Source organism: Lottia gigantea (assembly GCF_000327385.1).
Source record: "Lottia gigantea unplaced genomic scaffold LOTGIsca_126, whole genome shotgun sequence".
Taxonomy (NCBI): Eukaryota; Metazoa; Mollusca; class Gastropoda; family Lottiidae; genus Lottia; species Lottia gigantea.
Genome location: NW_008707351.1, coordinates 89,924 through 103,064, shown reverse-complemented (window position 1 = coordinate 103,064; position 13,141 = coordinate 89,924). Strand labels below are relative to the sequence as shown.

Genomic DNA, 13,141 nt, shown 5'->3' with positions numbered 1-13,141 from the left:
CCTATCCCTCGCCATACCTGTATTGAACTGCACCTAATGTCCCAATTAATTTCAGATGAACAAATGTTGACCTGAATGGATAACATGAGGACCCAGTTTGGGCGGCTCACCAATGCCAGCAGTAAAAGTGGCAGGGGCACAAGCCAGAACCTTACACCCAGGGATGTATGGATAAAGGAGACATTCGACTTCCTTAGGCCGTTCATCAAGAGGCAACATACCAGGGCTAGTGCTCAGGTATATATAATAGTAAATATGTACTACTTATTGTAAAACTAAAAAAGATAGAGAGTACAAATAAATCGTTCAAGGTATCAGAATCATATAATTACAGGAATACGATTGGACATCAACCGAAGGTCATCAATGCAACGTCTCGCAATTTATTTCATTTTATGTATGATGCACATTTAATCTGTGTACTGAGGAGATCATGATATAAATATTATATGTGTATCATAATGAAATGTTTCAGTTCTCTGAGAAGGAGAGAGAGTTAGAAGAGAGACACATCCGTTTCTCAAGCAGTGGATGCTATAGATAAGCTGTATATAATTATAGTGGGATGTATTTCAATCGTGTGTTTAATCTCTATTTAATCTCAGTATATCTTTCATGACCTTTCTTATTTCCAAGTTGGACTACGGTACTTAAACATCACATTATTTGCACGTGTGCACCTCATGTCCTCATTTTGGACATTAACTGGATATTCAAGCTGTTTTCAACTGTTACTATATATTTGTTGGGTCTTTAATTGCCAAAATAGTATTATGTTGGTAAAACATAAAATAATTATGCTCTGCTTATGTTTCAGCTCATCAACAGAGCCAACGAACTCTCTGTTACTCGATAGGACATGGAACAACCCAAAAATCGTACACCCCAGGAAGATAAAATTCGCAAGTATGTTGAATATATTTCAACTGAATTAATAAAGATTCCTGAGCACTTATGGTTTAAATATACCATGAACCACATGGGGCTTGTACACTTCTACATTGAGAGAGCTTCTGTTGCACAAGTCTGACATTTCCCCCATGAGAATCAGCCCATATCCAGAGCACCAGTCAGAACCACCAATATCCGCACAGGCTCTATAACTGTCCCCAACAAGAGCCGCAGATTACAGGAGACATACATCGTTCACTACCATCTTTACATTTCCAACGTATGTTGCCTCTTGATGAACGGCCTAAGGAAGTCGAATGTCTCCTTTATCCATACATCCCTGGGTGTAAGGTTCTGACTTGTGCCCCTACCACTTTTACTGCTGGCATTGGTGAGCCGCCTAAACTGGGTCCTCATGTTATCCATCCAGGTCAACATTTGTTCATCTGAAATTAATTGGGACATTAGGTGCAGGTAAATACAGGTATGACGAGGGAAAGGAAAACGTACAGGAACTATGAACAGGTGATATATTTACGATAAGTGCGGCATTAGTACCTCTATTTTTTAAAAGTTATTAGTAAATTACATGCAGTTATATGTCATTACATACTCACATGTTGGAGCTGTATCAAAGGTCTTCGTTTTGTCCATTATTATCTTATCTTACCTTCTTCCTGACAGTGTTGTGTATTTTTCGAAAACGGGGGAGGGGGTACTTGGGCATTTAACTCTACCTCTGCCCTTTCCCTTTTTGTCAAAAATGCTTTTTTTGATCTGCCCATGACTTCATTGTGTAGCACTATAATACCGGAAGTAGTAAACAGTCACGTGACTAAAAACTGTGGTTAATCGGGAACAACTCAGTTTGCTCGAAAACTACTCTTCCCGAACATATGTGGAGTGTCGAGTTAATTACGAGTTTCTTCCAAAGTTTAGGAATTTCACAAAATTGTAAACATGTTTAAAAAATTTGACTAGAACCGCGAGTGTCCACGAGTACAGCCAAGTTACAAATGAGTTTGTCAAGTTGACCAGGAGTGGCTTCCAAGGGTATTAGGAGTTTCCGGTTTGTATTCAAATCGTTCTCGGGAAGTACTCGGTTCTCAACTCCTGAAGATGAGAGAGGGGCTTTAAGTGTTTGTGGTGATTTGTGTCATTTAGTGTTTGATCTCTGAATTTGATTGGGAATGTGTTTATAGGTCTTTTTCTGCTGAATTGGAAAATTAATGATACTCAACAAACAGTAAATCCACACGACTAACACTTGTCATTTGATGACATTTGTATTGTCTCACAATAAGAAAATAATGAATAATTTTAATCATGTAATAAATGGATTTTATAAGCCTGATATGTACTATACAAATCCTGATAGTTTATACATTTCATTTTACAATTGGAATAAACTAAATGAAGCTGGATTAGTCTCCGAAAACGAATATTGCAAAGGAAAGAATGATTACGGCGACGGTGGAATTATATACGGTTTATATTTAGCACACAATATCATTCTAACTCCTGATGGTATTTTAAAAGAAAAGAAAACATTTAAAGGTTATTTTAATGATAAGATAAGTGTAGACGATAACATTCAGTTGGCAAATGGACATGATGTGTCGAATGAATTTACGAAAAGATGGGAAAGGATTTTCACCAATGGAATCGTTACTTCAAAGGATGAGGATAAACAAAATAAAGTTTTTCGAAGTTATTTGAATCATGTAAAGAGAGAACAACCAAATAGTGAAGGAATCATGTATCCTTATCGTGATAAAGATGAATTGAGTTTGGATGAAAACTATGAATTTGATGATTTGGATTATTTAACTATTCAAGAAGAGAATGAAGAGTCTTTATTGTTTTGTTTTTAAATGAAGTTGAATTACAATTTCTTCATTTATGAAGTCAATAAACCTATTTTTACCATCTTTGATTTCCAGATTGATATCTTTGATCATAAACGAATTAAGTGGTACATATATTTTTGAAATTGTTTCTCTATAATTCTTTATCCAATCGGTACAGTGAATGTTGGAATACTGTAAATAATCTGACGTTTGTATTTATTGAAAAATCCACCGTTTATCAAATTACAGTGAATATTAATGACATCAATATCATTCTCGGTATAAGCCTTATATGGTGCTAATGTTGATTCCGTATATATTTGTTTATCAAACCCTAGTAAATTATCTGAAGTATTTTCCACAGTGAAATCAATTTATTTCTATATTTATTTTTATAATCATTTTTACTGATGATCTTTTTCTCGAGGAGTCTTTTTAATATACAATTTACTTCATTATATTGAATATTGCTAATATTATTTGTAATCTATTAAGTAATTCCTCGTTGTTATCGGGTGAAAGATTACACCTTCTCCTGTACGTCCTAAAAAGTCATCGATTTCCTCTATAATGTTGTCACTATAATTATCATTCTATAACCTTCATAATGTTTTATATCATTTAATGACCTAATTACAATTTCACCATCTTCAATGATATATTCTATAGAAGGAACTTTTTGAACATGTTTAGTTGAAGCTTTAGCTACTTTTAGTTTCTTTTAAATATCCTCTTGAGTTTTTAATATTGGTTGAAATAGAGTTTGTAGATTTTCTGTTAATCCAAGTTGTTGTTATTCGTTATTTTCAACCTGTGACTTTATTTTATTCTTAGCTTTGATATATTGTCTATTTCTTTCAATCAATTTCCTACATTCCATCAAAAAAAAGCATATTAAAAATACCCTTATATAAAATAACATCTGGTTTTAAAATAATGTAGAAGGGAGATAACTCTTGTTTTTTGGAAAATTTCCACTCAAATTTTAAACCTTAAACATGGCAAATAAAATACTAGATCCAATCTTTAGATTATACGATCCGATTCGTTATTCATTTAACAAGAAAAAAGAGGATTATATTATCATCTCACCAACTGTTGGTTCTAAATCCCAATTGAATGATGGTGGTAGAATTACCTTCGAAATTAATTCATTATCGAATTGGTTGCTTCTTCCGATGCTTATTTCAGATGTGATTTCAAAATCAAAGACGCCACTCAGAATCAAGTACCACAAACTAATACAACGTTAGAAAACAATTTCTTTCCATCTTTATTTAGCGAGATGGTTTTGAAAGCTGGTTCAAATCCGATAGAAACAATTAAACACCCTGGGGAATTCGACACAATGTTGAAAACAGTTTTATATCCTAAAGATTTCGATTCAGTCTCAGGTTGGATACCCGATGTTGGTGATGGGAGTGTTTTAAAAGCACCGGTAAGAAATCTTGCAAATGATGCTGATTTAGCTAGAGTGAGAGTTGTTGCTCGATACACAATAGAAAGAGTAGCACGAGCAGCTAATCATGGATTCGAAAAACGAGTACTTCAGTACAATAATGATGTTGAGAATAATAGGTAGGGTAATTACGTAAATTGGAAATTATATCCTTTATTCGGTCTGTTGGAACACAGAAAGGTTTCCATAGAGAAATCAACGATGATAAGATATTCTTTGGAGAGAATGGTTCAGATGCAAAATTAGAAATAACGAATCTCCAACTTTTCATACCCATAATAACACCATCAATTGAAGTAGAAACGAGAATATTCAACTCATTAACTAAAGATATTGAAATAGCTTTTCTTCATCGTAACACGGTAGGTAGCATGACTTTAACGGGAGAATCCACCACATGGTCAATCACTAACACTATTAAACCAGCAAGATATTTAATGGTTGGTTTCAAGAACTTACCAGATTCTCAAACGAATAACGATAATGTCTTTAGAGTGGCAATGAACCAAATTCAAAATCCTTTAATCCATAAAGTTCAAGTAAGATTAAACAACGATAATTATCCTAACCAACCTTTAACAATTAATTCAACCACAAAGGATTATACTGAATTGTATAGAAACTATAATAATATGTGTGAATTATTTGGAAATCCACCTCAGTTTGAATATGTAGATTTTGCACTTAATCATCCAATCTTCTGTTTTGATCTATCAGCTCACCAAGAAGATCTTTTCAAAACAGGAGTAAACATAAATATTCATATTGAAAAAAACACAAGGAGATGTAACAGGTTATTGTTTATTATTGGAAAAAGCAAAACATTTAATTAAAATAACAGATAGAAGAATGATAAGAATTGAGTAAAAAATACACCTTTAAAAATGAAACCAGAAACTTTAGTCAAGAAAATAATAGAAGCTATAGAAACAGCTTCACCAACTGTAATAACTTATAATGGTAAAAAAATCAACATAACTAAAAAACTTATTGATGAATACAAATATTGTCAAGTCAGAGACGATATAGATTTAGAAAGAATTGACGGGAACGCAAAAGAAGGTGGATTTTTACCTTTCCTTCTACCTTTAATATTTGGTGGTATTGCAGCGGCTACTGGAATAACAAAAAACCGTCCTCTCAAAGAAAGCAGATGATGCTAAAGTTGCTGAAGAACGCAGACATAATTTAGCACTGGAAAAGAAAGCACGAGGTTCAGGAGTTGGAGAAATGATAGGCACAATAAAAGAATTTGGAAAAAGATTTGGGGAAGAAACCAAGAAAACTGTTAAACAAGGATTTAATAAATTAGTAGATAGTATTGACACAGGAGAAGTCAAAGTCAAACATAAGGGTAATGGAATATTTAAAAAAAAATATACATACTGGAGAAGGAATATTTCTTTCAAAGTATAAAGGAGAAGGAGTTATTTTTGGAACAAATTAAAATAATAAAAAATGGGCAAAAATTTAATCATTCAGAAATATTTCCTAATAACCCTATAACTCCTATGTGTATATGCGGTAGTTCCGGTTCTGGGAAAACTCATCTCACTTTTAACATGTTGACAACACCAAACCTTTTAGATTTCGATTCTTTGTATATCTACACAACAACACCAGAGCAATCGTATTATCAATTTCTCAAAGCTTTAGAATATTTACCAAAGAAAGATGTTTAAGACCTATTTCAATATTACGAAGAAAACGAAGAAGAAGTGGAAATAAAAGATATCATAGATATCGAAGCAAAGAATCCAACGGATATAAAAGTTTTTCTTACGAAAAATGTGAATGATCTAGACTTGTCTAATATTGATAGCAAACGAAAGAACTTAATATTGTTTGACGACTGCGTAGCGCAAAGAAATCAAACTGTTCAACAAGAATTCTTCACGAAAGGAAGACAACACAACTGTCACTGCATATACCAATCCCAATCTTTTTACGGGATGGATTCTATGTTTATTAGAAAAAATGCAAATTGTTTTTTATTATTTTAATTAAACGATAAAGATTTATCTCAAATCATTCAGTCGGTAAATCACGGAATGGACAGAGATGCATTTAAAAAGGTTTGTAAAGCTCAATGGAAAAACCCAGATGATCATGGATATATATTCGTTAATACTAGAAAACCTGCGGGTGAAAGAGTTATGACAGAAATTTGTTAAATTCTATTTTTTTAAAAATGGATAATTGGAATAATATTTTAAAAAGAAATAAAGAATATATCAAAGCTACGAATAAAATAAAGACCCAAGTTGAAAATAACAGATTACAACAACTCGGATTAACGGTAAAATCTACAAACTCTATTTCAACCCATATTAAAATCTCAAGAGGATATTAAAAAGAAATTAGAACTTTAACAAATTCAACAATCACCGGTTCCTTCTCCTTATCAAATAGAATATCCCATTAAAGATGATGAAATCATAATTAGGTCATTATATGATATAAATCGTTATTTTTCAAACCCTGACCCAAATTTACCAAAGACCATTTCACCAATCGTTGATAAAAAAAAAGGTTTATTGTTTAATGGATTTAGAATAATATTTTATAAATTTTACCCTTTATTCGAAATCGATACAAAAGACTTTATATTTACATTAACAGAAGGATTAATAGATTTAATGAATGGCGGGGATGATGAAATTGTCAATCGCAAGGATTTAGAACAATACTTAAAATTTCTGTATATGTTAAAGAGTGGGGTCAAAACAAGACGATTGATGGCAGTTGAAACATATTTAAATAAAGTTATTCGTGATGAAGAGGAATCAGATGATTATCCACCAATCACAGAACAAATAGACGAATTGGAAGAGGAGATAGCTAGAGAAAAAAGTGGACAAGGTATAACTTTTTTATCCGATAACAAAGAAGAATTGCTTAATAGATTACGAGTAATATTAGCGGCAATGAAGGAAGGTCATCGATCGCACAGACAATATAATGAAGTAAATTGTATATTAAAAAGACTCCTAGAAAAAGGTATCATAGATAAAAATGATTATAAAAGCGTGATTAAAAATGTCAAATAAAGAACAACTATTCGTCATCACCTCAAATAAATCAGACATTAAATTATCTCTAGATTATGAGTACGAACTCTATCGCAATCAAGAATATGAATATAGTATAGAAATAAAGTATTTCTCTGTTTACAATTCCAATTGTAACAATTTTGTTATTGTATTCATCTACAACCTCTGGTAATATTTTAAGCCATTTTTGAGATTTCAATTCCGTGAACTTTTTAAATAATTTATTTTTTAGAGTCCTGTTAAATCTTTCTATTACTACAGCTTTACCTTCGTTATGCGTACTGTAAATTTCAAATCCCAGAGATTTAATATTTTTGTTATAAAATTCACTTCCTTTATCTACCCACAGTTAATCTAGATGTCGGTTAGATTGTTTAATAATCGTTTCAAATGCGTGTTTGACTGATTATCCCGTTTTGCTTTTCAAAGGAATAACCCAAGCATATCTCGTATACAAATCTATAACTTTTAAGCAATATTCAAATCCTCTTTCGACTGGCATATGAATTAAATCGGCTGACCATATTTCATCTTTTTCAAACACTTTAACTTTTAAAAAGTTTTTAGTTTTGCTAAATTCTTTATGAATATATAGTATAGAAATAAAGTATTTCTCTGTTTACAATTCCATTAGAAATATCAACGAAAAAAATAATCAAATAAAAATATCAACAGATAACGGAGTTACGTTCAAAACCATACGTTTACTACCAGGAAGCTACGAATACATAGCCATTAACGAATACCTGAATATGGAGGAAGTGTTAATGGTAAAAACAATATTGAATTCGAAGGTAATTTGAATCTGAATAAAATAAAATTGATATTAGGAAATAATAGTCAAGTTGATTTCAACGTAGAAAATTCATTGAATACGTTACTAGGATTTGATAAACGAGTATACACCCAATCCACTTTAGCACCACACAAAGCTAATATCGAGAATGATATCGATGTGATAAATATACATTGCAATTTGATAAACGGTGGATTTTTCAATAAATACAAACGACAGATTATTTACAGTCTTCCAAGATTCACTGTACCGATAGGATATAGAATTATAGAGAAACCATTTCAAACGACGTATTTACCACTTAATTCCTTTTCTCTTTATGAGATTCAAATAACTATTAAATTTTTTAGTTTTTAGTTTTTCATTAGGAATAACTATTCCATCAGTAAAACTCTTCCCCCATGGTTTATCAAATTCATTCGTTACGTCTACCTTAATCTTATAGTTAGAGTAACCCTTAAACGTTTTCTTTTCTTTTAGAATACCGTCGGAAGTTAGAATGATATTGTATTTAACTTTTGGCGCTAAATATAAACCAAATATGATTCCACCATCACCGTAATCATTCTTTCCTTTGCAATATTCATTTTCGGACACCAACTCAGCTTCATTTAATTTATCCCAAGTGCTAGACGAAATGTATAAACTATCGGTATCCGTATAGTATATTTCTGGTTTATAAAAACCATCTATTACGTGAATAAAATTGTTCATTATTTTTTTACTGTGAGATAATATAAATGTACCTAAATGAGTGGGTGTTAATCTCGTAAAATCTTTAGGAGGAACAAACTCTTTTTCTTCGTCATTAATCTCCACAATGTATTGAGTCTCATTTAGTTTGTCATACTTCTTGACGTGTTTGTCGTAATTAAGGCGGAAGGTTTCTTCATTCCATAAATGCAATGAGGTATTTCTATCCCTCTGAATAGATTTACCATATAAGGAATTACCTAACAACTTCATGCAGTTACTGGCAACCAAATCTCCTTCCTTTTTATATTTATTCCTTAATTCCTTCAAAATTAAAATATTATCTCTATAGAGTTGAGTTTTAAAATTTTCTTGGTAAACTATACCATCTAATATTTTAATAATTCGTCCACCGGCTTTCACTATTTCTTGAATATCAACCGATGTTAAAACATCTGAACAGAAACCATTTCTAAACCTGATTTTAGTGCCAGTTTCCTTTTTACCTTCTTTGTTCATAAAAGTGATTTTATCTTTAGCTGGTATGGGTTGAAAGAACATGTTGGTAGGATATTCAAACCAAACTTTTAAAATAGCAGTTCTAGGTCTGAATTTCTGTTCATTAAAGAGCTTAACAAATTCTTTATTTTCTTCTGGTAGAAACGCTCTTGCACTTACAGCTTTTGGATATTCACCTTCTGTCATAGCGGAAGCGTACAAACCGTTAGCGTCAAATGCCATCAGTTTAGTACATTTTATTTTTTTAAGTCTCGAATGAACTTCCGTTTTATCTTTCGTGCTAGCGCTGTATTCTTTAAAAAAATCTATCATGTTATTACTCTCGAGTTCTAAATACTCCTTTAAAATGGCGCAAATTTCGTTCGTTTCAAATGATTTTCTGTTAGCAGAAACTCTTCCTCCTTTAATACTTTGTCTGATAAAATATCTTATAAAAGGGTGAGTATGCGAGTAAACTTTTTCTACGTTTTCTTTTTCGGTGTGTTTCGTTACCATTCTAGTACTTTCGTACCATTCTTCCTCAACCATTTCTTTATCGTAATGATATAAATAATACCAACCCTTTAAAGATAAAGAAGGAGCCGTTAGATTATTTGAAACGTTTTGGAAGACAGTTTCTTTCATTGATTGTATTTTATCAAACAAGCTCCGAGACATAACTTATCTCTTTTAGCGTAAGGTTCCCATTCGTGTCTTAAAGATTCCCAATTATCTTTGGTGTATTTTGCAATATCGGTATCGGCAATCTTTCTCAAATTCATCGGTAGATTAGACGAATTTCCCCATGTCGCCAAACTAGATTTTTCATGTTGATAGGAACAAGTGAGCCATATATTTTGTAAATATTTATTTTTATCAGATATTCGTTTCTCTCCTTTCTCTCTTTTTTCTCTTTTTCCATTTTTTCTGCAATCTTTCTTCTGTATATGGATTAGATAAAGGATAGAATTTTATTATCTGTTACTAGTGGATATTGTGTTAGTTTATTAATGCTTTGAAGTGCAATCCAGTTGTCAAAACCACTCCCGTTATGGGAAATTAAGGTTAATCTTTTTTCATCTACAGTACCTAAACGACGCATCATCTGATCGAAACAATCTGTTCCTACAAATATTTCTACTATATTAGTCATGAGTTTGTTGTAAAATTCTTCTGGAATGGGATCAGTCGGCTTTAAATCTTGGAATACTCTTTTAATTAGTTCTAGTTTTTTTCTTAGTTTTTCCAAATTGACTAAAGTACAACAATAAGGAAAGGCTTTGTTTTCGCTATAGGTTTCGCAATCCCATGCGTATAAAGTATCATCATGAGGTTGTGAAATCACGTTTAGTTTTAACTGAGCAAAACATGTTAGTGCATCATCATCCCCACAGGTTCTCCATACATTTTCATGGTAATTATCTTCTATTTCTTTAATGCCTAAGGTTTTGTTATTTTTTCTTATTAAACAGAAATGTTCTTTGTGTAAATAAAATACCCAATCTAATTCTTCGGATACTTTCTTTGGTTGAAAATGTCTATGTTTGGGCATATAAATTTGAAAATAAGTATTAAATTTCTTATTGAATTCAGAGATTCTAGCAGATGTCATAACTCCTTTTCTGTTTGATTTTTGAAAACTATTGACGAAATCTTGAAATTCTTTTGTTAAGTCTTTATTCATGAAGTGATTTACACACTTTATAAAACAATAACCATCGCTTGGTATGAAACAATTTTCGCCTTTGTATTCATTTATCTTTTTAAGTAAATTACCACCTCTGCCAGTTTTAGATCTTTATACTATTCTAAAATTATGTTTGCGGAAAATAATCTCTCCTGTAAAATACCAATCAGATGCGTCAGATTTATCATGCATCTTTGAATAAATAACTTGGAAAGTTTGAGCATTGAATCCAGATAATCTCATGTCTTGTCTATATTTCCCCACTTCATATATTTGACCATTTATTTCAATTTGACCTGTAATTTTAAAATCCTTAAATAGAATAGTTATTCTCTTGATTAATTCTGAAAAAAGCATATTTGTGGTTGATATTTTAATTTCATTCTCCTCTTCTTTAAAAATTTCGGCTGTCCTATCAACTAGATATTTAAATTTTTCTTCATCTTCTTCGTCAAATTTACGCGAAAATAAATTAGGTATTGCCTTGAATATCTTTGAAAAAAGTGTTTTAGATAGAGGTTTGTTTAAATTTTCAATTTTATCCATTTTCTTTTTTAAGTATCCATTTTTAATTAGGAATTTTTAACTTTTATTGATGATATTTCTACATCAAATTTATCTAAAATTTCATTGAATTTTTCTAATTCTTCAACTGTTATGTTCTTATCTTCTCTCGATCTTTCGAAAAAAATGAATAATTTATTAAGATATGTATTTAAAATTTCTGTTTTCCTTTTATAATGAGCTTTCTGTTTTGATGTAAAACCTAAAGTAATCAAACCACAAGATGAAGTTTGAACGGCAGTGAACGCGGCTAATACAGTTGGGACAATTATTGGAAGCATTAATCCACCGGTTACGGCTGTTGCCACCGTTATTCCTACTGTTAAAACTGTACTTAATGTTTTGAAAACAGAATCGATTCTACTCCATGTTTTTCTATATTTGTTGGATTGTTTTAGTTTTTCTTTTAGTTCGTTTTGTTTTTCTATCATATATTGTTGTCTACTTTCGAGTTCCATTTTTTAGGTAATTAAATTAAGTGAACTTCTGATAAAGCTGCTAGGTGTTTATTAAAAACAACTTCTACAGTTACTAACGATATTTGTTCTTTCGAATCATTAATCTTATTCAGATGAACTGAAAATTTTTCAATATAGATTGATATATTAACATATGCATCATCTCTTATCAAAAATTTTTGACTTTGTTGACTTTTATGAATATCAATTGAGGTAAATTTACCATTATCAACAAAATATAGTTTTACGTATTCAAAGTCTGTCGTACCATTGATAAACTGAAGAACTTTGTGAGCGTTAAATTTCTTAGAACTACGTGAGTTTTGTCTGAAGATTATTGAATCAACTTTTACCTGAAAAGGAAAATTAATTTCAATTATAAGTTTTCCTCGGAAAGTAAAAAATCTTGGAAATATAGCATAAAAAATATTTTTGGGATGAATAGTATATTTTGGAATAGAATATACTCTAACATTTGCAGTAAATCCATATTTTTTATATTCATAGTCTTTTGATTTATCAATATTATTAGTAATAGAAGCATTACTTATACCCAAATATACAAATGGAAGATTGAAATAATATGATTCTTTCTTGAGAAACTTTTTTTCTAATGCGACTATATTTTTGTCTTGTTTCAAAACTAGGTTATTAATAGTGGTTATCTGTTGTTGAATAACACTATCATCAATGATTTGTATTTGTTGTTGAATATAGGTTTTGATTTCGCTATCATCTATGTTTTGTATTTGTTGTTGAATATAGGTTTTGATTTCGCTATCATCTATGTTTTGTATTTGTTTTTTAATATTTGTTAGTTCTTTTTGTAATTCACTGTTAAGTTTAGTTTCCAGAGCATTTAATTCCTGTTGAAACGTATCTTCATTTTCATCTGTAATGTTATCTATTAATTGTTGAATGTCTAATTTTTGTTTTGCAATATTATCCTCTAATTTAGATATTAATGAAATTATATTTTGTAACTCAGTTTTATTCGCTACGTTGACCAATTCTTTTTGAATAAAACTTATTAATCTTTTTACCTCTTGTTGTAGTTTAGTATCATTAACAAAATTTTTATTATTTAGTTGACATTTGAAGAATCTTTTCACATTACTTATTTTATCTTCTAAATGGTTTTTATTTACTTCAATTGAATTTATTTGATCCCGTAAATATTTCTTGTGAACAG

General features: G+C 30.8%; 5 protein-coding genes across 5 annotated transcripts in view; 3 read left to right on the top strand and 2 right to left on the bottom strand.

Moving 5' to 3' along the window:
- Positions 1-2,201: 2,201 nt before the first annotated feature.
- On the top strand, positions 2,202-2,765 carry LOTGIDRAFT_172058 (hypothetical protein; the record flags this gene model as incomplete). Its single annotated transcript, XM_009048640.1, has 1 exon — positions 2,202-2,765. One exon carries the CDS (start codon positions 2,202-2,204, stop codon positions 2,763-2,765), a length of 564 nt encoding a protein of 187 aa, XP_009046888.1.
- Positions 2,766-4,026: 1,261 nt separating this feature from the next.
- Positions 4,027-5,882, top strand: LOTGIDRAFT_172057 (hypothetical protein; the record flags this gene model as incomplete). Its single annotated transcript, XM_009048639.1, has 4 exons — positions 4,027-4,319; positions 4,694-4,739; positions 5,347-5,554; positions 5,683-5,882. The coding sequence occupies 4 exons, from the start codon at positions 4,027-4,029 to the stop codon at positions 5,880-5,882; spliced, it is 747 nt and encodes a 248-aa protein (XP_009046887.1).
- Positions 5,883-6,391: 509 nt separating this feature from the next.
- LOTGIDRAFT_172056 (hypothetical protein) lies at positions 6,392-7,250 on the top strand (the record flags this gene model as incomplete). Its single annotated transcript, XM_009048638.1, has 2 exons — positions 6,392-6,499; positions 6,915-7,250. The coding sequence occupies 2 exons, from the start codon at positions 6,392-6,394 to the stop codon at positions 7,248-7,250; spliced, it is 444 nt and encodes a 147-aa protein (XP_009046886.1).
- Positions 7,251-8,343: 1,093 nt separating this feature from the next.
- Positions 8,344-10,924, bottom strand: LOTGIDRAFT_172055 (hypothetical protein; the record flags this gene model as incomplete). The annotated part of the gene is made up of 2 exons (XM_009048637.1): positions 8,344-9,822; positions 10,226-10,924. 2 exons carry the CDS (start codon positions 10,922-10,924, stop codon positions 8,344-8,346), a joined length of 2,178 nt encoding a protein of 725 aa, XP_009046885.1.
- A 1,036-nt stretch (positions 10,925-11,960) lies between these two features.
- Positions 11,961-13,141, bottom strand: part of LOTGIDRAFT_172054 (hypothetical protein) — a gene marked incomplete at both ends in the record, with an annotated part of 2,922 nt that continues 1,741 nt past the window's right edge. The window contains one exon of the mRNA XM_009048636.1: positions 11,961-13,096. Within this exon, the coding sequence (XP_009046884.1) occupies positions 11,961-13,096 (1,136 nt within the window). The remainder of the gene's footprint in view (positions 13,097-13,141) is intronic.